Source organism: Amblyraja radiata, chromosome 41 (assembly GCF_010909765.2).
Source record: "Amblyraja radiata isolate CabotCenter1 chromosome 41, sAmbRad1.1.pri, whole genome shotgun sequence".
Lineage (NCBI taxonomy): Eukaryota > Metazoa > Chordata > Chondrichthyes > Rajiformes > Rajidae > Amblyraja > Amblyraja radiata.
The window spans coordinates 7,642,436-7,669,717 of NC_045996.1; the positions used below are offsets into that span (position 1 = coordinate 7,642,436).

Sequence of the window (27,282 nt, forward strand, 5' to 3'; positions counted from 1 at the left end):
GGTAATTAAAATCTGGCTTTACTGGAAAGTAAACAACATAATGCAATCTCTTCTCAGTAGCTTTGAGATCATTTGAATAGTTTGACTGGACACAATGATGTTGTAATTTCCTGTGAAACCTTACCTTCAAGGAACTTGTGTACCTTTTCCTGGAAGTAGTATTATCATTAATATAACCCTGTCATGATGGGTTGGGGTAGAACAATGAAGGAACTGGCATGGGGGAGGGGGAGGGTGGGGGGGAACAAAGGGGAACTTTGCGTAACAGGAAGTAAAGGGAAATGACTTTGTAACGTTGCCGCTGCCCTTTATGTGGCAACTATTGGCAAACCTTGTTGACGCGAGCAAAGAATTTTACTGTGACTTGTCACATGTGAAAATAAAGTATTCCATTCCATTAAACCAGGGGGGTCGGCAACATGCGGCCCACGGGCCGAATCCGGCCCGTAACCCGAAATCATCCGGCCCGCAGGCGTTTTATTTTTCAATTAGTTTTCACGACCTGGGCGCTACAGCCAGTCCCGGGGCAGGCGAGGGACCCTAGAACTGCAGAAAACACGTGCAAAACACTTTGTATCTTTTCTGCAAAAGCACAATCGTCCATGAGAAAAGGTCTCATGAATAAACCTGGAGACCATAGTGGGAGAGGAAGCTCTGTGCTGAGACCACGGGGGTGCATGCTGGCACCACAGGGGAGCTGCGTGCCGAGACCACGGGGAAGCTCCGTGCCGAGACCACGGGGAAGCTCCGTGCCGAGACCACGGGGAAGCTCCGTGTTGAGACCACGGGGAAGCTCCGTGCTGAGACCACGGGGAAGCTCCGTGCTGAGACCACGGGGAAGCTCCGTGCTGAGACCACGGGGAGCTCCGTGCTGAGACCACGGGGGTGCGTGCTGACACCACGGAGAGGCTCCGTGTTGAGACCGCGGGGGTGCTCCGTGCTGAGACCACGGAGGAGCTCCATGCTGAGACCACGGGGTGGTCTGTGGAGGGAAATTGAAAAACACGTGAATACTAATGGGAAAAACAACACCAAGTGTCACACTATGGCAATGGATGTGGCCCGCCATCTGCTCACAGACATGGGTCCTGGCCCCGCTGCAGAACAAGGTTGCCGACCCCTGTTTTAAACACTCCAGGGACAATTGGATTTTGGAAACGGGCTCACCGATTCCACACCGACCAGCGATCCCCGCACGCTAACACCATCCTACACACACTAGGGACAATTCTACATTGATACCAAGCCAATTAACCTACAAACCTGGCCGTCTTTGGAGTGTGGGAGGAAACCGAAGATCTCGGACAAAACCCACGGGGAGAACGTACAAACTGCGTACAGACAGCACCCGTTGTCAGGATCGAACCCGGGTCTCTGGCGCTGTGAGGCAGCAACTCTACCGCTGCACCGCACACAGATAGAACAATGAAATCCTTACTTGCTGCAGCACAACAGAATGTGTAGACATAGTACTCTGTAAACAATATGATAAACAAGAGGAATACGTTCTGAGTATATTAGGGGCAGCACGGTGGTGCCGTGGTAGAGCTGCTACAGGTTTGTAGCTTCATTGGCTTGATAAAATTGTAAATTGTCCCTAATGTGTAGTGTGCGGGGATCGCTGGTTGGCACCGACTCGATGGGCCGAAGGGCCTGCTACTGTGCTGTTTCTCTAAACTAGACTAGACACAAAATGTAGGAGTAACTCAGCAGGTCAGGCAGCGTCTCTGGAGAACATGGATGGGCGATGTTTTGGGTTGATTGCAGGGGGTGGGGGGGGGAAGGAGGGGACTGGAAGCAAGAAAGGACCAGGACAAATCGGGCCGGCAATCGGGCCGGCAATAGATGACTTCAGGAAAGGAGGACCCCTGATGGGCCTATTTTTGGCTTGGGGCGGTGTGATCCCAAGAGGGATACATCTTGGGAACTTTGAACTGGTTAGCTGAATGGAGGAAGAGGGGGGAGGGGACAGGACGGGGGAGTGTATGGTCAGGCAGCATCTGTGGAGGGAAATGGCCAGGCGATTTCCCAACCTGAAACCATTGCCTATCTATTTCCTCCAGAGATGCTGCCTGACCCGCTGAGTAATGCCCCTGTCCCACTTAGGAAACCTGAACGGAAACCTCTGGAGACTTTGCGCCCCACCCAAGGTTTCCGTGTGGTTCCCGGAGGTTGCCGGAGGTTGCAGGTAGTGGAAGCAGGTAGGGAGACTGACAAAAACCTCCGGGAACCGCACGGAAACCTTGGGTGGGGCGCAAAGTCTCCAGAGGTTTCCGTTCAGGTTTCCTAAGTGGGACAGGGGCATTACTCCTGCAATTTGTCTAGTTTAGTTTAGAGAAACAGTCTGAAGAAGGGTCTCGACCCGAAACGTCGCCTATTTCTTTCGCTCCGTAAATGCTGTCTCACCCGTTGAATTTCTCCAGCTTTTTTGTCTACCTTCGATTTTCCAGCATCTGCAGTTCCTTCTAAAACGCTGAGTTACTCCAGCATTTTGTGTTTTGTTCATGATTCCAGCACCTGCAGTTTTAGTTTTAATTTTTTTAGCTTTAGATTTAGAGATACCAGCTCGGAATGAGGCCCTTCGGCCCACCGAGTCCGTGCCGGCCAGCGATCACCCCGCACTAGGGACAATTCACGATTTTTACTGAAGCCAATTAGTCGACAAACCTGCACACATTTGGAGTGTGGGAGAAAACCGGAGCATCCGGAGAAAACCCACACAGGTCACGGGGAGAACGTACACACTTAGTACGGACAGTTCCTGTAGTCAGGATCGAACCCGGGTCTCTGGCGCTGTAACGATATGATACGATAGAACTTTATTCATCCATCCTCGGAGGGAAATTGGTTTGCCAACAGTCATAACACACAATGACACTTGAAATTAAAACTTAAATGAAAAGTGAAAGTGTATAAAAGTGCTGTGCAGTAAAGCCCCTGTCCCACTTAGGAGACCTAAACAGCAACCTCTGGTGACCTTGCCCACCACCCAAAAAATAATCAAGGTTGAGGTGACCTGCAACCTCCTACCACCTCCCACGCACATGTTGAAAACCTTCCTCAACTATGAAGAAAACCGGCTTCGACTAGACCTGCGACTAAAAAATGATCGATTTTTAAAACGGCAACATATTTTTAGTCGAGGCCGGATTTAATTATGATGAAAAAATAGCAGCTACCTCGATGAAGCCTCGACCACGCGGAAACCACTTTCCACCATTAGGGAGAGTGACCAAAACCTCCGGTGACCTCATGGTGACCTTGGGTGGCGTGCAAGGTCACCAGAGGTTGCTGTTTAGGTCTCCTAAGTGGGACAGGGGCGTAACTGTCTTGCAGCAGCACCTTGTGCCTCCATTAAACACTTGCCATCTCCTCTCTCCAGCTCTACGACCTGCTCCCAAACCTCCTGGACTGCCTCCCAGGTCCACACAACAGGCTCTTCGAAAATGCGAATAAAATAAAGAGCTTCCTGAGAGAAATGATCCAGCTGCACAAGGACACGCACAGGGAGGGCACGCCTCGCGACTTCATCGAGAGCTTCCTCGCCAAGATGGACGAGGTGAGTGCAGAACCAGGCTGTCCTTACAACAACTCGAGCGCGGTGGTCCTGAGCCACTGTCTACCTCATTGGATGGCTCGACTGTAGGTAACTAAAAAACCCTCTGCCCCCTTTCGTACCCCACCTCTCCGGCTTTCCAGATAGCTCCCCATATCCCTTGAGCTAGATAGGGCTCTTAAAAATAGCGGAGTCAGGGGATATGGGGAGAAGGCAGGAACAGGGTACTGATTGGAGATGATCAGCCATGATCACATTGAATGGCGGTGCTGGCTCGAAGGGCTGAATGGCCTACTCCTGCACCTATTGTCTATTGATTCTGTTAGCCCTAAGAGCTGTATCTAACTCTTAAAAACATCCAGTGATGAATTGGCCTCCACTGCCTTCCATGGCAGAGAATTCCACAGATTCACAACTCTCTGGGTGAAAAAGTTTTTCCTCATCTCAGTCCTAAATGGCCGACCCCTTATTCTTAAACTGTGTGACCCCTGGCTCTGGACTCCCCCAACATGGGGAACATTTTTCCTGCATCTAGCCTGTCCAATCCCTCAAGAATTTTATATGTTTCTATAAAATCCCTTCTAATCCTTCTAAATTCCAGTGAATATAATTCCAATCGATGCAGTCTCTCATCATATGACAGTCCCGCCATCCCGGGAATTAACCTGGTGAATCTAAGCTGCACTCCCTCAATAGCAATAATGTCCTTCCTCAAATTAGGAGACCAAAATTGCACACAATACTCCAGGTGCGGTCTCACCAGAGCCAGCTTTTCACTGTACCTTGGTACATGTGGCAATAAAGTAAACTGAACCACAACTCTCTGGGTGAACAAGTTTCTCCTCATCTCAGTCCTAAACGGCCGACCCCTTATTCTCAAACTGTGTGACCCCTGTTTTTATGTTTTTCTTTTTCTCAGGAGAAAGGTAACCCGAGGTCGGAGTTCAACGATGAGAATCTTCTCCTGTCCACGTTTAACATCTTTCTTGCCGGGACTGACACCACGGGCTCCACCATGCGCTGGGGGCTCCTGATCTTTCTCAAATACCCAGAGGTGCAGGGTGAGTACACACACAGGAGCCCGGCAATTCCCGCACATTATCCCGGCCTTCCTTCACCCTCCTCCCTGGGGTCTGCATTCCCTGGGATTATCCTGTGGGTGGATCAGGGCTTGGACACGCTAGAGGCAGGAAACATGTTCCCGATGTTGTGGGAGTCCAGAACCAGGGGCCACAGTTAAAGAATAAGGAGTAAGCCATTTAGAACGGAGACGAGGAAACACTTTTTCTCACAGAGAGTTGTGAGTCTGTGACAGTGGCGGACTGGGTCTAAAAATATTGGTTGCCAGGAGACAAAGGGGGCCCACTTCATCAGGGACCCACTTGCCATCGGGCAAGCTGACACCCTGGCCAGTCCGCCACTGGTCTGTGGAATTCTCTGCCTCAGAGCGCGGTGGAGGCAGGTTCTCTGGATGCTTTCAAGAGAGAGCTAGATAGGGCTCTTAAAGATAGCGGAGTCAGGGGATATGGTGAGAAGGCAGGAACGGGGTACTGATTGGGGATGATCAGCCATGATCACATTGAATGGCGGTGTGGCTCGAAAGGCCGAATGGCCTCCTCCTGCACCTATTGTCTATTGTCTATCACAAGTTAAGTCCCGTTCTCACCTAGCCCACACCTAACAAGTTCAAATGTATTTGTCACATGCACCATTTTTTTTATATATCAAAAAATGTATTCACTTATTAAAAAATAATATTACACTACAATAAAACAAACCAGAACCCACCACCATAATACAGTACAAATATATATCCATAATAAACTACTATACAACTATGTTACATAGAAACATAGAAAATAGGTGCCATTCGGCCCTTCGAGCCTGCACCGCCATTCAATATGATCATGGCTGATCATCCAACTCAGTATCCTGTACCTGCCTTCTCTCCATACCCCCTGATCCCTTTAGCCACAAGGGCCACATCTAACTCCCTCTTAAATATAGCCAATGAACTGGCCTCAACTACCTTCTGTGGCAGAGAGTTCCAGAGACTCACCATTCTCTGTGAAAAATGTTTTTCTCATCTCGGTCCTAAAGGATTTCCCCTTTATCCTTAAACTGTGACCCCTTGTCCTGGACTTCCCCAACATCGGGAACAATCTTCCTGCATCTAGCCTGTCCAACCTCCTAAGAATTTTGATAGTTTCTATAAGATCCCGCCTCAATCTTCTAAATTCTAGCGAGTACAAGCCGAGTCTATCCAGTCTTTCTTCATATGAAAGTCCTGACATCCCAGGAATCAGTCTGGTGAACCTTCTCTGTACTCCCTAGAATGATTCCTGGGATTACATAAGGTTACAATCCTTATTGAGGATACATTCAACACCTTGCGGTCCCGGAACTCCCCCAGGGTGCCCGTGGACAGGGCGTAGTCCCTTTCTAAACCCAGCCGGGCACGGATGTAACCCCGGAAAAGGGGTAGGCAGCCGGCTCGGGCAGAGTCCTCCACCGCCTGGAGATTTTTTCTCATGGACGATTGTGCTTTTGCAGAAAAGATACAAAGTGAGATTGATCGGGAAATCGGGATGGATCGCACACCGTGCATGGGAGACCGGGAGAAGATGCCATACACCAATGCCGCCATCCATGAGATCCAGCGATACGCCAACATTATCCCTCTCAACCTCCCCCACACCGTCACCAGAGACACAGAGTTCCGGGGATTCCTGATCCCAAAGGTAACGCTTAGATGGTTTTCCTCTCCTTCTACCCATATAGATTGGGTAGACTCTATGGATGGAGTGGATGGGTAGGCACATGGATAGAGTGGATGTGCGGAGAATGGTTCCACTAGTTGGAGGATCGAGGACCAGGGGCCACAACCTCGGAATATAAGAATGTCATTTTGAAAACGGACAAGTTTCGGTGATGTGGAGGAATGAAAGGACATACTTTTAGAAAGGAGATGAGATATTTCTTTGGTAGATAAAAATGCTGGAGAAACTCAGCGGATGAGGCAGCATCTTTGGAGAGAAGGAATAGGTGACGTTTCGGGTCGAGACCCTTCTTCAGACTGATGTGGGGGGGGGGCAGGAAAAAGAAAGGAAGAGGCGGAGACAGTGGGCTATGGGAGAGCTGGGAAGGGGAGGGGAAAGAGGGAGAAAGCAAGGACTACCTGAAATTGGAGAAGTCAATGTTCATACCGCTGGGGTGCAAACTACCCAAGCAAAATATGAGGTGCTGCTCCTCCAATTTGCGGTGGTCTTCACTCTGGCCATGGAGGAGGCCCAGGACAGAAAGGTCGGACTCGGAATGGGAGGGGGAGTTGAAGTGCTGGGCCCCCGGGAGATCAGGTTGGTTAATGCTAATCAGATTGGTTAGTGCTAAATTTCTTTAGTCAGAGGGTGGTGAATCTGTAGAATTCATTGCCACAGACAGCTGTGGGGACCAAGTCAATGGATATTTTTAAGGCCTACATTGAGTTTTTTTATTAATACGGGTGTCAGGGGTTATGGGCAGGAGAATGGGGTTAGGAGGGAATGATAGATCAGCCATGGTTGAATGGTGGAGTAGACTTGGATGGGCCGAATGGTCTTATTCTGCTCCTAGAACTTATGAACATACCTCTGGCCTCACCCCCCCATGGTGGAAATGTCAACAGCCAGAGGGCATAGCTTTAAGGTTAGAGGGCAAAGTTTAAAGGCACAACAGAGGATGTACTTCCTACGGCAGCTGAGGAAGCACAATCTGCCACAGGCAATGATGGTCCAATTCAACACGGCCATCGTAGAATCTGTTCTCACCTTCTCCCTCATGGTCTGGTTTGGCTCAGCCACCAAGCACGACACCTGGAGGCTGCAGCGAATCGTCCGATCAGCAGAGAAGATTATTGGCTGCAACCTTCCCCCCATTGATGAACTGTACACTGCAAGGGCCAGGAAGCGAGTGGGCAAGATCATCTCTGACCCCTCTAACCATGGCCACAAACTCTTTGAATCACTTCCCTCTGGAAGGCGACTCCGGACTGTCAAAGCTGCCACAGCCAGACATAAAAACAGTTTTTATCCACGAGTAGTTGCTCTACTCAACAGCCAAAAATCTGTAGCCTCCCTTTGATCTGGTATTTTGTTGGTTCACCTGCTTGATCAATGGTGTTTTATCATTAATGTTTTATTATTATTAATGTTTAGTGTTTTCTGAGTCATTCGTAACTGTCACTGTATGTCATGTTGTTACTTGTGGGCGGAGCACCAAGGCAAATTCCTTGTATGTGAATACTTGGCCAATAAACTTACTTACTTACTTAAAGGAGATGAGCAGGGCAAGTGGGAGCCTGAAACATACTACGCGGGTTGGTGGTGGAGGCAGATATCTTCTTCTCAGGCCCCCTTCGGTCATGGGTGTCTCCATGGTGTTCATCCCTATATCAGACAGAATAGGTGATATCCCAGGTAAAGTCAATCATGAGAGGCAGCCCACAAATACATCAATGATCTAAACTACAACAGAATCCACAGAGGCCAGCAGACTTAAGGGCCTGTCCCACGAGCATGCGACTGCATGCGGCAAGTGCGACTTAACATGGTCGCTTGAGCCGAAAGGCCTCGCCGGGCCGGTCCCATTTCGATCGCCGGAGCCGTATGGAGTTGTGCGGAGCTGGTCCCGACATCGCGCGGGGCTCCGAAAAACTGACACTGTCTAATAATTCCGCGCGGCAACGGCCTGCCGGCCCGCAGCCGCATTGAGGCCATACGCACCGCCTCAACGTGCGTGCGCAGCGTCTTGACGCCGTACGCAGCGTCTTGACGGTGTACACCTAGCGCGAACTTCCCGCGGACTTCGCTCGAACTTCACGTCAACTTGTACGGGATCACTCGACCTCCGCGCGGCTCCCGCTTCCGGTTTGGTCGCGCTTGCCGCCTGCAGTCGCATGCCCGTGGGACAGGCCCTTCAGGGAGATGATGTTAAGGCAACTGGTGCATCATTGCCGATTATTATCTAACCAACACCTCTCAACTTTGTGCCTTTATCTTTCAGGGAATGCTTGTGATTCCACTGCTTTCTTCTGTTTTGTACGATCCCAGTTGCTGGGAGACTCCAAAATCGTTCAACATCAACCATTTTCTGGATGAGAGGGGTCAGCTGAAGCACAAGGACGCCTTCCTGCCATTTTCAATAGGTTTGGCCAATACCCATTTCTTGCATGTACAGCGTATCCCATTTGTTTGCAAAATTCGGCGAAACGGTGGCGCAGCGGTATAGTGACTGCCTCGCAGCGCCAGAGACCCGGGTTGGATCCCAACTCCGGGCCTGTCTGTACAGAGTTTGCACGTTCTCCCCGGGACCCGCGTGGGTTATTTCCTCCCACACTCCAAAGGAAACACTTGTTCACAAAGAGATTTGTGAGTCTGTGGAATTCTCTGCCTCAGAGTGGAGGCCGGTTCTCTGGATGCTTTCAAGAGAGAGCTAGATAGGGCTCTTAAAGATAGCGGAGTCAGGGGATATGGGGAGAAGGCAGGAACGGGGTACTGATTGGGGATGATCAGCCATGATCACATTGAATGGCCTTTTCCTTCGCTCCATAGATGCTGCCTCACCCGCTGAGTTTCTCCAGCATTTATGTCTACCCTGTTCAACACTCCTCACTCTCTCTCCCTCGCCTTCCCTAATTACTCTCTATCCATTCCTCTTTCTCACTCCCTCCCCTCCAGCCCCCTTCCTCTCCCATCTTTCCTCCTTAATCCCGTTCCACTGCCTTTGTTGATGGTGTCAGCAACAGGAGTTGGTGCTGGGAACCTGTTCATCTCTAATCCTGGGCGTTGATGCCTCATTCATGCCTCAGGGAGTGTCGTTCTGCCTTTTAGTTTAGTTTAGTTTAGAGATACAGAGCCAAATAGGTTATTTGGCTGACCCAGTCTGCCCCGACCAGCGATCCCCGCACACTAATGGGCCTGTTCCACTTAGGTGATTTTCTTGATGACTAAAGGCAACTGCCGCAAAATTTTCAACATGTTGCGAATTTTTCAGGCGACAGTGGTGACAATTTTTGTTGTCGCCGGGTGTCGGAGTTGTTGTCGTAGGTGAATTCCATTAAAACTAGTCCCTGGCAGTCGCCTAAAGAGTCTCCCAAGTTGGACAGGCTCTTAACACTATCCCACGCACACTAGGGACAATTTACATTTACACCAAACCAATTAACCTACAAACCTGCGCGTCTTTGGAGTGTGGGAGGAAACCGAAGATCTCGGAGAAAACCCATGCAGGTCACGGGGAGAACGTACAAACTCTGCATAGACGGCACCCGTAGTCGGGATCGAACCTGGGTCTCTGGTGCTGCAAGCGCTGTAAGGCAGCAACTCTACCGCTGCTCCACCGTGCCGCATTGATGGTGGATGGGTTGTGGCGGGGAGGGGTGGAGTTTGAGATGCCCCTTGGTGGGTGACAAGCCTCGTGAGTGGGCGCGGTGGATGTTGTCACTGTAGTGAGCCTGGCCCTGGGGGCGGGTGGATGGGGGGGGGGGAGCGTCGACTGGCTTATTCCCTCCTCCTCCCCCACCGTGACTTTGTCCAAGGCTCTCACGCTGACGCTGGCGGTGGAGGCCGATTCTCTGGATACTTTCAAGAGAGAGCTAGATAGGGCTCTTAAAGATAGTGGAGTCAGGGGATATGGGGAGAAGGCAGGAACGGGGTACTGATTGGGGATGATCAGCCATGATCACATTGAATGGCGGTGCTGGCTCGAAGGGCCGAATGGCCTACTCCTGCACTTATTGTCTATTGTCTATTCTAGTCACAGTCTAAGTTAAACTGATCTCATCTGCCTGTACTTGATCCATATCCCTCTATTCCCAAGATTTGACATAAATCTCTCTAAGCCTATATACCTGTGCATGTTTTGCAGGGAACCGAATGTGCATCGGTGAGAAGGTGGCTGAGATGCAACTCTTCATCTTCCTAACCACCCTGCTACAGAAGTTCACCTTCAGGTCGCCGGTGGAACCCTCTGCCATTGACATCAGTCCCCTGTCGAGTGGGTTTTCCACGCTGCATCACCCCTACCAGCTCTACTGCATTCCCCGCCGGCCAGCACGAAGGCCAGCCAGCGAGTGAAGTTGCCAAGACCGCCACACGCACACACACGATCCGCCAAGTGTTGGCGCGCTACAAGTAAAGGCAGGAAATGCCGGAAACCCTGATCAAGTCAGGCAGCATCTGTGGAGAGAGAATCGACGTCAATAGTTCACCGTGACGATTTTCATCAGACTAGGATATTTTGAAAAACGGACAAGTGGTGGAGAAGTGGGGAAATTGGAGCATGTCCCTTTAGGAAGGAGATGAGGAGGGATTTCTTTAGCCAGAGGGTGGTGAATCTGTAGAATTCATTGCCACAGAAGCCTGTGGAGGCTAATTCAATGGATATTTTCAAGGCGGAGATTGACAGATTCTTGATTAGTACGGGTGTCAGGGGTTATGGGGAGAAGGCAGGAGAATTGGGGTTGAGAGGGAACGATAGATCAGCCATGATTGAATAGACCTGATGGGCCGAATGGCCAAATTCTGCTCTTATATCTAAACAAAACGTGAATTAAGACCATAAAACATAGAAGCAGATTTAGGCCATTCAGCCCATTGAGTCTGCTCTGCCATTCGATCTATTTTTCCTTCTCAAACCCATTCTGCCTTCAAACCATCATCACCCTTGACGCCCTTGATAATCAAGAACCTCTGCCTTAAAAGTGCCAATGTCTTGGTCTCCACTGCCATCCGCGGCAATTAATTCCACAGATTTACCATTCTCCAGTTAAAGAAATTGCTTCTCATCTCCATTGTGAAGGTACGTCCTTGTTTTCTGAAGGGAATATATGGCAGAGCATTCGAGCAAATACTGTAGACACTGCCTGGCATTCTTGGCATTCTCCTTTATGTCAGCAACTGTTACTTTCTCCATCCAACCTTTCCAATAATGTGTAGGAAGGAACAGCAGATGCTGGTTTGGACTGAAGATAGACACAAAAAGCTGGAGTAACTCAGCGGGGCAGGCAGCATCTCCGGATAGAAGGAATGGGTGACGTTTCAGGTTAAGGATGTTTAGAAGGATGAGAGGGCATCTCATTGAAACAGATAAGATTGTTAAGGGTTTGGACACGCTAGAGGCAGGAAATGGTTCCCGATGTTGGGGGAGTCCAGAACCAGGGGCCACAGTTTAAGAATAAGAGGTAAGCCATTTAGAACGGAGCCGGGGAAACACTTTTTCTCACAGAGAGTTGTGAGTCTGTGGAATTCTCTGCCTCAGAGGGCGGTGGAGGCAGGTTCTCTGGATGCTTTCAAGAGAGAGCTAGATAGGGCTCTTAAAAATAGCGGAGTCTGGGGATATTGGGAGAAGGCAGGAACGGGGTACTGATTGGGGATGATCAGCCATGATCACATTGAATGGCGGTGCTGGCTCGAAGGGCCGAATGGCCTCCTCCTGCTCCTATTGTCTATTCAGACTGATCCAGTCAGTTCAGTGTGAAGAAGGGTCTCGACCCGAAACGTCACCTATTCCTTCGCTCCATAGATGCTGCCTCACTCGCTGAGTTTCTCCAGCGTTTTTGTCTACCCCTTACTCCTCTCATCCCTTTCCTCTTTATGCATCCAAAAACAAAGTTGCCTACTCACTTTTTCACTTCTGATGAAACGTCATTGATCAGAAATTGAGTTTCTCACTCCGTAGATGCTATCTGACCTGCTGGGAATTTCCAGCATTTTCTGATTTTATCTCAAGATTTACAGCATTTTGTTCTGCTTTTTTTATTCATCGTATAAGGAAATAAATGTTTTTTTTTAATCGGTTATATTTGGGAATGTAGACCATCACTGTGCCTGTTTTATTATTAGGACCCTCCGGGACAAAATGAGAGAAAGATCATTAAAATAAAATGATTTTTTAAACAAAGGTTTGTTTTCTCATTCAAATAAATTGTAAGATAGCAAATCTAAACTGGATGACTAGAAATGGGAGATTCAGTACACATTGACGGCAGCATGGTGCCTGTATTTTAACATCATCCCATCCCTAACACACCACTGAACTTGCAAATGGTCGCCATTCTGAATCCTTTACTGCAGAAGGATTTCTCCTTTGGCACCAATGAATTCTTCGGACCAGCATGAATTTAGACAATAGATAATAGACAACAGGTGCAGGAGTAGGCCATTCGGCCTTTCGAGCCAGCACCGCCATTCAATGTGATCATGGTTGATCATCTCCAATCAGTACCCCGTTCCTGCCTTCTCCCCATATCCCCTGACTCCGCTATCTTTAAGAGCCCTATCCAGCTCTCTCTTGAAAGCATCCAGAGAACCGGCCTCCACCACCGACCGAAACAGAGAATTCCACAGATTCACAACTCTCTGTGTTAAAAATGTGTTTCCTCATCTCTGTTCTAAATGGTCTTAACTGTGTCTGTGTCTTAAATTGTGTCTTAAGCCCTTAGTCATTAAACTGTGGCCCCTGGTTCTGGACTCCCCCAACATCGGGAACATGTTTCCTGCCTCTAGCGTGTCCAAACCCTTAATAATCTTATATGTTTCAATAAGATATCCTCTCATCCTTCTAAACTCCAGAGTGTACAAGCCCAGCTGCTCCATTCTCTCAGCATATGACAGTCCCGCCATCCCTGGAATTAACCTTGTAAACCTATGCTGCACTCCCTCAATAGCAAGAATGTCTTTCGTCAAATTAGGGGACCAAAACTGCACACAATACTCCAGGTGTGGTCTCAGTAGGGCCCTGTACAACTGCAGAAGGACCTCTTTGCTCCTATACTCAACTTACTTCTTAAAACAGCTTCTGCAGTGTCTTATATCCCCATTATTTTCTTAATTACAGTTATTTAAATGGTTAATGCAAATGTTTTTCAGGTTATTTAGAGTTCAGCATCGAACTCTTTGTATGAATTTACATATGAAAGATCTTTATCAGGGGTATCACATTAACTACTGTATCTCCAGCTGAACGTATTGCTCAAAGCATAACTGCCCCCCCTACTGTAAGAAGGTGGATACTGCAGAAGCTGCTTCATAATCTGAGAAGAGTTTTATCTTGCCTCTGCCTCCTCTTGTTTTCCATTGGGGACTCTGTCGCTGTGTCACTGAGCGGCCCATAGTTCTGTATCACATGCATTTCTTCCCACGCCCCAAAGACGTGCGGGTTCGGAGGTTAATTGGCCTTCTGTAAATTGCCCACGATGTACAAAGAGTAGATGAGAAAGTGCAATTACGCCCATGAGAACAGGTTATCGATGGTCATCGTGAAGTCATGCTGCATCTTTAACCATAAAACAATCAAAGTTCTCTATAAGGCTTTTTTTTTAAAATATGAGTCGAACCAGGATTTTAGCCTCAGTTGACCAGTGAGAGACATGGTACAGAAAGAACAATTTCCCACTTGGTTTAAAACCTATCCTTTAATGGCGATTGTAAACCTCTGGACATATTGCCTCATTCACATAGATGCAGACTTTATTTTGAGCAAAAGACACAAAGTGCTGGCATAACTCAGCGAGTCAGGCAACATATCTGGAGGACATGGATAGGTGACATTTCAAGTCAGGACCCTTCTTCTGACTGATTGCGGTGTGGGGGGAAAAGCTGGAAGAGGGGTTCGGGCAGGACAGCGCATGGCAAGTGATAGGTGGATACAGTTGAGGGCGGGGTGGGAGAATGCAACCTTCACGTGGTCCACCCTGCTTCGACTGATGCAAACAATCGACGTGCACAAACAAAAGATCAAACAGAACAAGTTGACCTACAAACTTTAGGCTGTGCACGCCATATACACAAGAAGAGGGTTGTTGAGGGTGCTTTTTGATCGGCACGTTTGGACAAAGGCCAGAGATGAAAAGACAAAAATGAATAGAAGAGGCGTGAGATGTGAATGTGGAGTTGAGTTGGGAGGTACAGTATAGGTGGCAGGGGACATGGAAAATATGGGTACACAACCAGGAATGCAAGGGTGAAAAATTGGGAGCGGGATGGGGGGAGGTGGTATTTATAGTTAGTTATCCAAAATTGGAGAATTCAATGTTCATACCATTGGGTTGTAATTTACCCAAGTCCATCCAATCTTCCCTGTCCTGCCTGCAATTAGTTCCAAACGCCGCAACGAGACTTCTGACGGGTACCCGTAAATAGGACCACATCACCCCGATTCTGGCCTCTCCACTGGCTCCCAGTACGGTACAGAATCAACTTCAAGCTCCCTCCCCCCCCCCCACCCCATATCAAACAGCTACTAACCCACCATTCTACCTCCAGGTCCCTCAGGTCGGCTGACTTGGGGCTACTGACCATCCCGCGGTCTAGGTTTAAGCTCAGGGGTGACCGCGCTTTTGCGGTTGCAGAACCTAGACTGTGGAACAGCATCCCTCTCATCAGAACTGCCCCCACCATCGACTCCTTTAAATCGAGGCTCAAAACCTATTTCTACTCCCGAGCGTTTTTGCGGTCCTCTGAGGGGGCGCTGTAAACAGTTCATGTACGTATCGTTAGGTCTGTGTACCATTGTGTGTAGCACATTAGTATCTGCTCTGATGTGAAGCACTTTGGTCAATGTGAGTTGTTTTTAAATGTGCTATACAAATAAAATTGATTGATTGATTCTCAACAGATTGGGAATTCATCTGTTCCACATTTCCATCCCAAATTTACAATTGTGGATTCATCGATAGTTATGTTAGTGCAAAGCTAGACAGCCCTGTGTGTCTGTTCAAGGATAGAGAAATCCTGACTGAGATTCCAATCCAGGGCTAATAATGAATGAGGATATCCAGCAGCTGTTCTGGGTACCTTTTCATACCTCTAGTTCCCCTCTCTCCTGACTCTCAGTCTGAAGAAGGGTCTCAACCAGAAATGTCACCTATTCCTTTTCTCCTGAGATGCTGCCTGTCCCGCTGAGTTACTTCAGCATTTTGTGTCTAATCCCACGTCTGGTCTCACCACATAACCGTGTAGCTTGCAGCTACAATCAGCCATGGTAAATCTAAGGCAGAGACTGTTGGCATTATTCAGCAGGTCAGTCAGCATATGTGCAGGGATAAACCAAAGATCCTAGAGCGGAGCAAGATAGACGACTCATGCTAAATACAATGGGCTGACGTGTAGTACGCAACAGAACGGAACGTGGGCCTTTTTTTCATCCATTTCCGTAACCCGACCCGACTCGCAGTGTAATCAACATTGCCGGGGAACAGTTTGTGTTAATAAATTAAAATTATGAAAATGAGGTGGTTTTTCCCAAATAACTTTTATTTTTACGAGGATGTTTCCGTAACCGGCTTCCGTCTCCGCACTATTATCCTACGGGATCTTTGGTGTGGAGACGGAAGCCGGTTACGGAAATGGGGCCGAAAATTACCCATGAATCTGCCCATGACCGTACTACGTCTTTTTCGTCGAGTGATCTATCTTGCTCGCTGTAGGATCTTTGGGATAAACCACGGACAAGGTTGATTTCCTAGATTAGTTTTTAAAGTGCACATCTTACTATTTTTTCTAAGCAATGGTTCCAACCTCTGGTCCTGAGTTCTAGACTTCTATCGCCCACTAGTTGAAAATACGTTTAATCAAATCCCTTTGAATCCTGTTAATCGACTTAAATGTACGAGCTTATGTAAATTTCAACTCTAAGGGAAGTGGAACTATACTACTATTCTTAATTACTCATACTTGATAACTAATATATAACATTTTAAAAAGATTGTTATCCCAACCACTGGAAAGAGTTGGAAACAAGGAACTGCAGATGCTGGCTTACAAAAAGACACCAAGTGCTGGAGTAACTCAGTGGGTCAATCAGCGTCCCTGAAGAACATGGATGGGTGACGCTTCGGGTCGGTACCCTTGCGTGGATTCAGCAGGTAATAAAGTTGAGGGCCATTGCAGGTTTGGATGAGTGAAGTCCAGAGCTGTGAGAGAGATAGAGCGAGGGGCTGATGTGCCAGCGCATGGCTGTGTAAAACACAGTCGCAACTGTTTGCATTTCAGACCTGATGCTCCCATTTTAGTTTGCGTGTCAGTGTACCAGCATGGCTGACATTAATAAGCAACCAGCAAATTGAATTACTTCCTCCAAACCTAAGACGAGTGTTACAAGATGGGAAATTTGGTCAAAGTAATAAGACCTAAACAGCACGGACACAGAACTTTCGGCACAACTCATCCATGCGGCCAAGATGCCCTATCCAAGCTAGTCGTTTGTGATAGACAAAATGCTGGAGTAACTCAACGGGCCAGGCAGTATTTCTGGAGAAAAGGAATAGGCGATGTTTCGGGTCTAGACCCGTCATCAGACTAAGAGTCAGGGAGAGGGACACTGGTGGCATAGGCTGTGTGTTTGGCCCATCTCCTTCCAAATGCTCTTCTCGTACTTGCTTCAACTGTCTCTGGATTTGGTCTTGCTTTGGTCTTGGAAAACAGAGCCTGATATCAAGTTTGAGATACAAAGGGTTGCAAGATATCAAACGGCGAGTTGGCCTTTATAGCTTTGAGTACAAATATAGAGAGCCCTGCTGAGACCCCACATTAAATATTGTATATAGCATTGGGTTCTCCCTCCCAGAATGTACGAGCAATGGAGGTTGTTGAACAAAAGTTCATCAGATTCCTGGGATGGGCAGCAGCAGTGTTGATGGTTTTCTCATTAGAAATTGAGAACGCTGAGCAGGTACTGTCTTGAATATGACAAAAAGAGGCGATCTCTGACACACAAAATTCTAATGAAACTTGACGGGAAATGTATTCCCTGGTTTGTGTGTCTGAAACCAGTAGTGAATTTCCTGTAAAGACTCCACCATCAATTCTAAGGTTTGGAGTCACTTCAACTAGAATTCAGCGAACACAAAGCGCTGGAGTATATCAGAGGGTCAGGTTGTATCTCTGCAGAACATAGATAGGTAATGTTTTGTGTCAGGACCGTCTAAACGTCACCTACCTACAGTGCCCTCCATAATGTTTTGGACAAAGAAATTACAGCAGTGTTTATACATAGTCCCATCTTCCCCCCTCCCTCCCCCATTTCAAGGCCCATAATGTTTTGGACACAGCAATGTAATGTAAATGAAAGTAGTCATGTTTAGTAGTTCTAAACACATTTTCACTTCTTCATTCTGGGGTATTGTGTGTAGATTGATGATAAAAAGAAAATGAATTTAATCCATTTTAAAATAACATAACAAAATGTGGAAAAAGTGAAGGGGTCTGAATACCTTCTGAATGCACTGTATGTCCTTGTTCACTGATGACAAATTCCTTTGCGAGTCCCCCGAGAATGTGAAAAGTGGTGTGAAAATACAAATAAAACCTGTGATATCTCTCGCACTAATCAATCCAACAAATAGTCTTCAGTTTTACCACATACGTAAAGGCAGGTATGCAGCCTATCTGTTTTCCAACCAAAGGGTAGTATCCAGAGATAGAACAAGCATCAAGGAAGTCTCTGGGAATCTTGCTGGATTCACATCTCAGCACAAGCAGCAGTTGGGATGAAACCTTCAGGTATTGATTCCCGGTACACCTGTACAACTAAAGGGGCTGTCCCACTGGGGCAACCTAATCCGCTAGTTCTGGCGAGTTTCATACTCACAGCATGGTCGACACGAGGTCCTAGGAGGTCTTCGTAACTCTCCTTCATGCTCGAGAGTGGTCTCCTCGTACTCGAGGCCTCAGCTAGGTCACAAAGTTTTTTTCGATATGTTAAAAAATGCCCACGAGTAAAAAAAGGTCACCATGGAAAAAAAATGGATACTTTTTTTACAGGTAGGTTTAGTCGTAGTTAGTTAGTCGTAGGTAATTGAGGGTAGTCGAAAGCTAGTCGAAGATAGTCTTCATCATAGTCGAAGGAGATCGAAAGAGGTCGTCTTCACTATTTGGTGTTCAATTTTCCCAGTTAGTCGTAGCTCGTTGAAGGAGGTCTTATTCTACATAGTCGAAGGAGGTCTTCAACATGTCATTTTTTTCAAACTCTTCTAAACTCGCCAATTAGGTCGCCCAAGTGGGACAGCCCCTTTAGGATGCAGCAATACTTCCACCGATAACATGCTGGACATCCTTGGCCCCTCTCAGGTTTGCCAATAAAAAGGTGAACGCAGGACTAGAATCCTAAATTGGACCCGTTAGAAACCAAACCAGTCACAACTACACATGGAAGATCCAGTTTCATTATCCCACAGGGTGTCATTGAGGTCTGAGGGACCCAGCTGCTGAACATTCGAACAACTAATTGCAAACAATGTGCAGCTGAGTTTAATAATGCATGTTTTAATAACTTTTTTTCCGATGCGACATAATTGTTCAGTTTTAGGCAGAATAACAAAGCACCAATGTAATCACAGAGCAACAAGTTCAGTACTTATCCAAAGGTAGCGTTAAATAGCAGGCAGCGTTAGGGAAAGGAAGCACGCAGTCTCATACTGTGAAGCATTTAATCTAGATCAACAGCCTGACCGTACATAGGCATTTCGTGATCACATTTGCAGTAGAAACCAATGGGATAAAATTCTTGGCAATAACTAGTCTTTGTCGAGGTCAGTCTTCTATTCTAATAGGCAAACAGTGACTAATGGAAAACAAAATTCACCAATTTTTTTTCTTCACAATGCAACATACCACAACAAACAATTTCATGTCTATAACTATGAACTTTTAAATTAAATGCCATCAAGAGAATACCAGCTACCTTGCATTCCTCCTAGGGACTTTAAATCTCCCATCAGAACCCTTGGTTTGGTACCTCATACTGATGACCTTCAAACCACCCTGTGTTGGTCATCACTGATAACAGCATGGCAGCTTGTCACTGACATAGCATCAATAGGCAACATAAATTTACCTACGTTCTGCTTTGTGGGGCCAACCCGGTTAGTTTAGAGATACAGCGCGGAAACAGGCCCTTCGGTCAACCGAGACCATGCCCACCAGTGATCCCCGCACAAACACCAGCCAACACACTCACACCAGGGACAATTTATACATTTCCCAACCTAATTAACCTACAAACCTGCACGTCTCTGGAGTTTGGGAGGAAGCCGAAGATCTCGGAGAAAATCCACGCAGTCACGCGTAAAACGTACAAACTCCGTACAGACAGCACCCGTAGTCAGGATCGAACCTGGGTCTGTGGTGCTGTAAGGCTGCAACTCTACCGCTGCGCCACTGTGCAGCTTGTTACAATCTTTCAAAGCAAGTATGTTTCCCATGGCTCTCACTTACCTTTCCCCCAAGATCCCACACGACATTTAAATTGAAATCCATGGACTGAGAAACCAAACATCGTGCAATCTACCCCACCTGGCTACTGTGTTTGAAGGATAGTGTCTGATGAAGGGTCTCGACCAGAAACATCATCTATTCCTTTTCTTCAGAGATGCTGCCTGACCCACTGTGTCCATCTAGCAGATTACTGCCTAGGCTGTGAAGATAGCACTAATGCCCGTGTCCCACTTAGGAAACCTGAACAGAAACCTCTGGAGACTTTGCGCCCCACCCAAGGTTTCCGTGCGGTTCCCGGAGGTTGCAGGTAGTGGATGCAGGTAGGGAGACTGACAAAAAACCTCCAGGAACTTCACAGAAACCTTGGGTTGGGCACAAAGTCTCCAGAGGTTTCCGTTCAAGTTTCCTAAGTGGGACAGGGGCATTAAGCTAGTTATAGTTCGTCCTCCTAACCACACACCGATTGGGAATCAAAGCTGGAATATTTCTGGCATGTAATGTTCTGCAACTTATTCAGGGATCATTTATTCACCATCAAGGGAAGTCGACAATTTCTATGCCCTGGGATAAGCTTCCACACTCCAAAGTGACAGCAAGCTGATGTATAATCAAAGGTTACAATGGCAATGGATCCAAATTGAACACAGTATGTCAACTACCCATTTTGAAAATGACACCACACAGAAAGAAGCTATCCAGCCTGCTACAGTGATGGTTAATTTAGATTTGGAATAAGTGGGTAAGTCGGACAAACACAAGAATCAAGATCAGGAACATGTGGCCATTTCAGACCAAATAGGTTCCTATTTTTGATTACTTTGACAATGCAAGGCAGAATGAAAGGCTGGAGTCACAGCTCCATATACACAGGGAGACAACTAGCCAAATCACCTCACCTGGAGGCGACTCTTACAAGTATCTCTCACACGCCTGCTTGAAGTCTAGAAAGCAAGTGAGGTAAAAAACACCCAAAGCTGAAAGATAGGCAGATTTGATTTTATTAACAGTATGTTTGTCCGCTTCTAGTGATGGAAGACAACTTTTCAGTTTGCTGGCCAAACTGGCGGTGAAAGAAATCAAATGCCTGAAAGATATTCTGATGTGTTTTGTTTGTACATATATATCTGGAGTGTTTGTTTAGTCGGCTGATTTCCCGTCTATTTACAAGCGAAATCAGAGATAGTTCTGAGCATTCCTTGTCAAAACAATACTAAAAACCAATGTCACCATCAAAGATATTCCTCGAGGCCTTCATTAGACACGGCGTAAACACAAATCCTTGTAAGACATAATCGAGAGCAATAACACCAAAAGCTTTGTAGGTTGTTAAATCTTAACTTTATCCCAGATACAAAAGCAGTTTCAAACAGACTCAACAGAAAAGCACAAGCAAAGACATGAACCTTATACATTATATAAAAAAGTTAACATATTCGAAGTATCACCCAATTGTTTTTGAAGTTTTGTCATTATTTATCTTGACAAAATAGCTTACCGACAAGTAAAAAGTTACATAAAAATCTAAAAAGACGTCATTACATTAAACATCTCAGAATCTTAAATTGTTTAATTATTCCTTTTGCATCTTTTCTTTAATTTTACAATCACTACTACTATATGACACAAGAAAATGCCAGAAAATTGAGGTGTGTCACAGACCCAAACAGAGCTTTTAAATCTTTGTACAACCGACTGCTCATAGAATTATTCTGTTTTTCTTTTTAAAAAATGGTTTGGGCAAAAGCTTCAGCATTTACTGTGTCCCGGAGCCTTGGGATCCTCCTGAGTAATTCCCATAGTTGTAGTTTCCGTAGTATTGATTCCACTGATTCTGGTTCTGGTAATACTGGCTCCACTGCTGCGCATACTGGAGAACAAACAAAATATGGACAATGTTAAATCAGCAGAGAACCGAGACATTTCGGAGTGAGTCCAAGAAGAATGAAAAAAAAAATCTTTAAAATAAATATTTCATTAGGTCAGGGTATTGGTTCTAGGAGTCACATGGTTTGAGCATGCTGACCGGTTGCATCGTGGCTTGGTTCGGCAACTTGAACGACCAGGAGCGGAAAAGAATGCAGAAAGTTGTGACCACTGCCCAGTCCATCATCGGCTCTAACCTACCCACCATCGAAGCGATCTATCGCAGTCTCTGCCTCAAAAAGGCAGCCAACATCACCAAAGACCCACACCATCCTGGCCACACACTCATCTCTCCGTTGCTATCGGGAAGAAGGTACAGGAGCCTGAAATCAGGAACATCCAGGTTCAGGAACAGCTTCTTCCCCACAGCCATCAGGCTATTAAACACGACATCAAACAAACTCTGAACTATAACAGCCTACTGCACTTTATCTGTTTATTTATATGTGTATATATATGGTCTATGGTATACAGACACACAGAACTGTTCTGTATTCCGCTTACAATATCCTGTTGAGCTGCACCAAGCAAGAATTTCATTGTCCTATTTGGGACACATGACAATAAAACTCTCTTGACTAAAACACAAAGTACTGGAGTAAAGGAATTCTGGGTGGCATGGTGACGCAGCAGTAAAGTTTCTTCCTCGCAGCGCCCAGAGACCCACGTTCGATCCCGTGATCTGTATGGCGTTTGTACGTTCTCCCCGTGGGTTTTCTCAGAGTACTCCGGTTTCATCCCATATTCCAATGACATGCAGATTTGTGACATGGCACTTGGCCTCTGTAAATTGTCCCTCGTGTATAGGATGGAACTAGTGTGCATGGGTGATCATCGGTTGGCATGGACTTGGTGGATTTTAAGACCCATTTCCACGCTGTATCTCTAAACTAAACCACTCCACTGGCGTGTAGTCCGCCATTTTAGGAATAAGACCCCGACCTCCATTATGCCTCTGTTTAAACCAACTCCCGCTCTTACGTCACATGCACCGAGGTACAGTGAAAAGCTTACATTTGCATGCTATCTAATCTGATCAGATAATACTATATATAATTTTATTTGTCAAACTCAAGAACATGAGATGGATTCCCTGGAACATCGAAGGTTGAAGATAGACGATGGAAGTACATATTATGAGTCATATATAGGGAAGGCAATCAGAACCTTTATCCCCAGGGAGTTAATGTCCAACTAAAGGCATCGTTATAAGGTGAAAGGGGAAATTTAATGGAAATGCAAGGGGGCAAGTTTGTGTTTAAAGCACAGAGTGACGGAGGCCTGCAACAGATCGGCAGGGGTGGTGGTGGATGCGGACAAGAGGATTTTAGATAGGCACATGGAAGTGGAAGGAATAGAAGGATATGCATCAGGGAGAAGCGACGCCCAAGTCGGGGCAGCCCGGCCAGAGGGAGAAGCGACGCCCATGTCGGGGCGGCCCGGCCCGGGGGAGGTTCGGCGCCCATGTCGGGGTGGCCCAGCCTGGGGGAGGTTCGGCGCCCATGTCGGGGCGGCCCGGCCCGGGGGAGGTTCGGCGCCCATGTCGGGGCGGCCCGGCCCGGGGGAGGTTCGGCGCCCATGTCGGGGCGGCCCGGCCCGGGGGAGGTTCGGCGCCCATGTCGGGGCGGCCCAGCCCGGGGGAGGTTCGGTGCCCATGTCGGGGCGGCCCAGCCCGGGGGAGGTTCGGCGCCCATGTCGGGGCGGCCCGGCCCGGGGGAGGTTCGGCGCCCATGTCGGGGCGGCCCAGCCCGAGGCTGAAGACGGTACGGTACTCACGTGAAGGTGGCTGGGACGGTGTTCTGGCGGTGGTGGCCTGAGTCCGGGGTTCGGCCGCGGGCCAGCGGCTGCGTCTACAGGACTGGTGGGCGGCAGCTTCAACCACCCCGGGCCGCGGTGTTTGAGCCGCGGGACTGATTTGTAACATCGCCCGGGGGTATCGCCTCAGCGCAGAGGGAGAAGAGGAGGGAAGAGACTGCAGACCTAATTTTGCCTCCATCACAGTGAGGAGATGTGGGGTGGACTCACTGTGGTGGATGTTAATATGTGTTTATTGTTGTTTTTATTGTATTATATGTATGACTGCTGAACTTTCGTTGAGACTTCGGTCTGAATGACAATAAAGTCTGTCTGTCTGTCTGTCTGTCTGTCTGTCTGTCTGTCTGTCTATCTATCTATCTATCTATCTATCTATCTATCTATCTATCTATGTACAGATCAGTTTAACTTGGCATCATATTCGGCACAAACATTGTGGGGGCTGAAGGTTCATTTTCTGTACTGTACAGTTCTAAGTTCTAAAGAGCAAAGGGAAGATGCAAAGTGCAGAATATAGTTCTCTGCATGTAGCACACCAGTTCCATAGACAAAGTGCCATGTCTGCAATGGGGTTGGGGTGAATCGGAGTTTGTGCTTTATTCAAACATGTGTGTTTTACTCAATGCTTTTGAGAGATTGGGCATAATACCCAATTTGCCCAGACATCCATAAGAGCACAATCCACTCCAAAAACCAGGGTCTGCCCTGCCCCACTTCAATCATCTCAGCAGCCTGTTTCTGGCCTGGCCATGCACTGGCTTCAAATGGCCCCGTATTAAGTTTGCCAACAATTAAGGGACTAGTGTAGATGAGACACGTTGGTCTGTGCGGGCAAGTTGGGCCGAAGGAACGAACTGCAGATGCTGGTTTAAACCAAAGATACAGAGGCATAATGGAGGTCGGGGTCTTATTCCTAAAATGGTGGAAGTGACATTCCGTTGCGTACTACACGTCAGTCCATTGGATTTTGTAGGAGTGGTCTATCTTGCTTGAGTATATTTGGTTTAAACCAAAGATAGGCACAAAAAGCTGGAGTAACTCAGCGGGACTCATGATTTTATAACAACCAGATGGCCTAGAGAACAATTCAGGCACTCACCTGCTGGTACTGGTTTGGATATTGCTGGCTGTAGGCCTGTGTTGCAGCTTGGGGCTGAGTGTAGGTTTGGTTGTAGTTCCCATAGTTGCCATAGGTGCCGTAGCTATAATTAGGATTGTATGCTTGATTATAGCTCTGGGCATAACTCTGCCCGTAGGTTGCTGGAGCCGGGGGAGCTGGCGCCGGGGCAGGAACTAGCGGTGCAGGTGCAGGGGTCGGCGTGGCCGTCGGTGCAGCTGGCGCTGGCTGAAGTAGGAACAAAACATGTAAAGTTTGTTTTTTAGTTTTTGAAGAGATACAGCACGGAATCAGGCCCCTTCAGCCCACTGCCCATCATTCACACAAGGTTTATTCCATTTTCTCATCCACTCTACACATGAGGGCCAATTAACCTACAAACCGCACGTCTTTGGGATGTGGGAGAAGACTCATGTGGCACAGGGGAAACGTGCAAACTCCACACAGGCAGCACCTGATGACAGAATCAAACTGAGGGCTCTCGTGGCGTGAGGCAGCGGTTGCAGAGTTCAACTGTTTAAGATGTTTAGTATTATTGACACACAAATAAATTCAACCGAGGAAAGATATCCAGTACAGGAAGCACTGGCTGACAGGTGAATGAATATTAAGTCAGTACCTCTCCCCACAGATGCGCCTGGCCTTCCCCGTGGTCCCTTTCCCCCTGTTTTTGGGCTATGTGTTTTTGGTTTATTATTGTCACTTACACTGAAGTACAGTAGGAAACTTTGTTTGCGTGCGATCCAGTCAAATCATGCCCTACGCGAGCACAATCAAGTCATACATAAGCATAACGGGTTGTGCAGAGAAAAATAAAGAGTGGAGAATATAGTGTTACACCATTAGTAACAGAGAAAGCGCAAATTGAAAAATAAGTACGAGAGGCAGGCTGGAAGATCAGGACTACACCCGAGCTTCTGGGAGGACTGTTCTGTAGCATGGTGACAGTAGTGAGGGGGGGGGGTTTGACGATTGCAACCTTCACAAGGTCCGCTTTGTTTCGACGAATGCAATCAACCCGGTGTGCACAATCAAATAGAACAAGTTATCCTACAACTTTAGGCTGTGCACGCCATACACAAGAAGAAGTAGGGAGGGGGTCACTCCTGTATAAATGCAAGCTCTTCCTGTTTTCACCGCTGGCATTGAGAGAAATCCTGCAACATTGCTGCTCACTACTTCCTCCACCTTCCATAAAAATTGAAACGCTAATTTCCAGATGACTGACCCGCTCTCGTCCATTTAATTATTTGACAGCAATTACCAGGCTCTGGGTGTAGGCGGTCTTGTTGTAGGTGGTTGGACGCGTCTGGTTGTAGCTCGGGGAGCGACTGTAGGTACCGCGACTGCTGTTGTTGTTGTTGTTGGGCCAGCGGTTAGGTGGGTTACCTGCATGGTTAAAACCTACATTTAAAAAGAGACATGCAAGTTGTATGCATAACAGGCAAAGGACTATCCACCAATTGTTAAATAGTAACAAGTAGTGGGCCTGTCCTACTTACGCGACCTTTACAGGCGACTGCTGGCACCCGTCATAGGTCGCCGAAAAATTTCAACATGTTGAAAACTCAGCAGCGACCAGAAAGACGCCAAGACTCTCACGACCATACAGGCGACCCCTGGCGACCTCTCACGACCATACAGTCTGTAGTCGTGAGTGGTCTCCCATGGTCGTGAGAGGTCTCCAAAGAGTCGTAGCGTCTTTCTGGTCGCCGCTGAATTTTCAACATCTTCAAATGTTTCCAGTCGGCTGCATTTTTTTGAGGAAACAAGCTCTTGGTTTTTATGAGCCTTCACACGAGTGCTTCAAACCTGAAGGATCTGGTGTTATGTTTGGCATATAGTCATTGGGTTATAACGGCAGTGAACCAGGCCATTCGACCCACCACGTCAATGCTGACAATTAAGCACCCAGTTTCACATTTATTCTAACCCATCTTATTCTCTCCATATTCACATCAGTTCCCTGCTAGATTCTGCCATTCAGATATACATCAAGGGGCAATTCACAGTGGTCAATTAGCCTACTAATCCACACATTTTTGGTGCATGGAATGAAATCCCAAGTTGGCATAGGAAAATTCTTGTTTCGTCAGGACGTCAAAGGTTACAGTGAGAAGACAGGAAGGGAAAATAGATCAGCCACGATCGAACGGCGGAGCAGACCAAATGGCTCCTATGTCTTATGGTATTTCACAGGTGATTGTGCAAACATCACGCAGACAGGAGTTCAGGATTGCACCCAGGTTGCTGGGAGCCATTGAACAAGAGCTTCACTAGCTATGCCATGGCGCTGCCCAGGTAATGATCGGGTCACTGGAAATAAAATTCTCGTTCAGCATCTAGTAAAATTTCTAAACGGAACTGTATATAAATAATATTCACAACTTCCAAAGCAGTTCAGCATTAACTGGGATAGTTTATGTTCATAAGTTCGAGGAGCAGGACTAGGCCATTTGGCCCATCAAGTCTACTCCTCCATCCAATCATGGCTGATCTATCTTTCCCTCTAAACCCCATTCTCCTGTCTTCGCCCTGTAACCCGACACCCGTACTAATCAAGGATCTGTCAATCTCTGGCGTAAAAATATATATTGACTTGGCCTCCACAGCCGTTTGTG

At 47.3% G+C, this 27,282-nt stretch overlaps 2 protein-coding genes across 3 annotated transcripts in view; one reads left to right on the plus strand and one right to left on the minus strand.

The window, feature by feature from the left end:
* The window catches only part of LOC116967715 (cytochrome P450 2C42-like), a 31,989-nt gene extending 21,002 nt beyond the window's left edge, over nt 1–10,987 (plus strand). Inside the window, exons 5-9 of the mRNA XM_033014319.1 lie at nt 3,383–3,559; nt 4,476–4,617; nt 6,110–6,297; nt 8,597–8,738; nt 10,460–10,987. Of these exons, the coding sequence (XP_032870210.1) occupies nt 3,383–3,559; nt 4,476–4,617; nt 6,110–6,297; nt 8,597–8,738; nt 10,460–10,668 (858 nt within the window). The 3' untranslated portion in view covers nt 10,669–10,987. The remainder of the gene's footprint in view (nt 1–3,382; nt 3,560–4,475; nt 4,618–6,109; nt 6,298–8,596; nt 8,739–10,459) is intronic.
* A 9,801-nt stretch (nt 10,988–20,788) lies between these two features.
* The window catches only part of hnrnpul1 (heterogeneous nuclear ribonucleoprotein U like 1), a 45,096-nt gene continuing 38,602 nt past the window's right edge, over nt 20,789–27,282 (minus strand). The window contains exons 13-15 of one of the 2 annotated variants that reach the window (XM_033014428.1): nt 25,926–26,050; nt 24,644–24,889; nt 20,789–21,673 (exon numbers count right to left, since the gene is read on the minus strand). In XM_033014428.1, the coding sequence (XP_032870319.1) occupies nt 21,560–21,673; nt 24,644–24,889; nt 25,926–26,050 (485 nt within the window). In that variant the 3' untranslated portion in view covers nt 20,789–21,559. Of the gene's footprint in view, nt 21,674–24,643; nt 24,890–25,925; nt 26,066–27,282 lie in introns of both variants that reach the window. The other variant, XM_033014427.1, reaches the window with a different exon arrangement.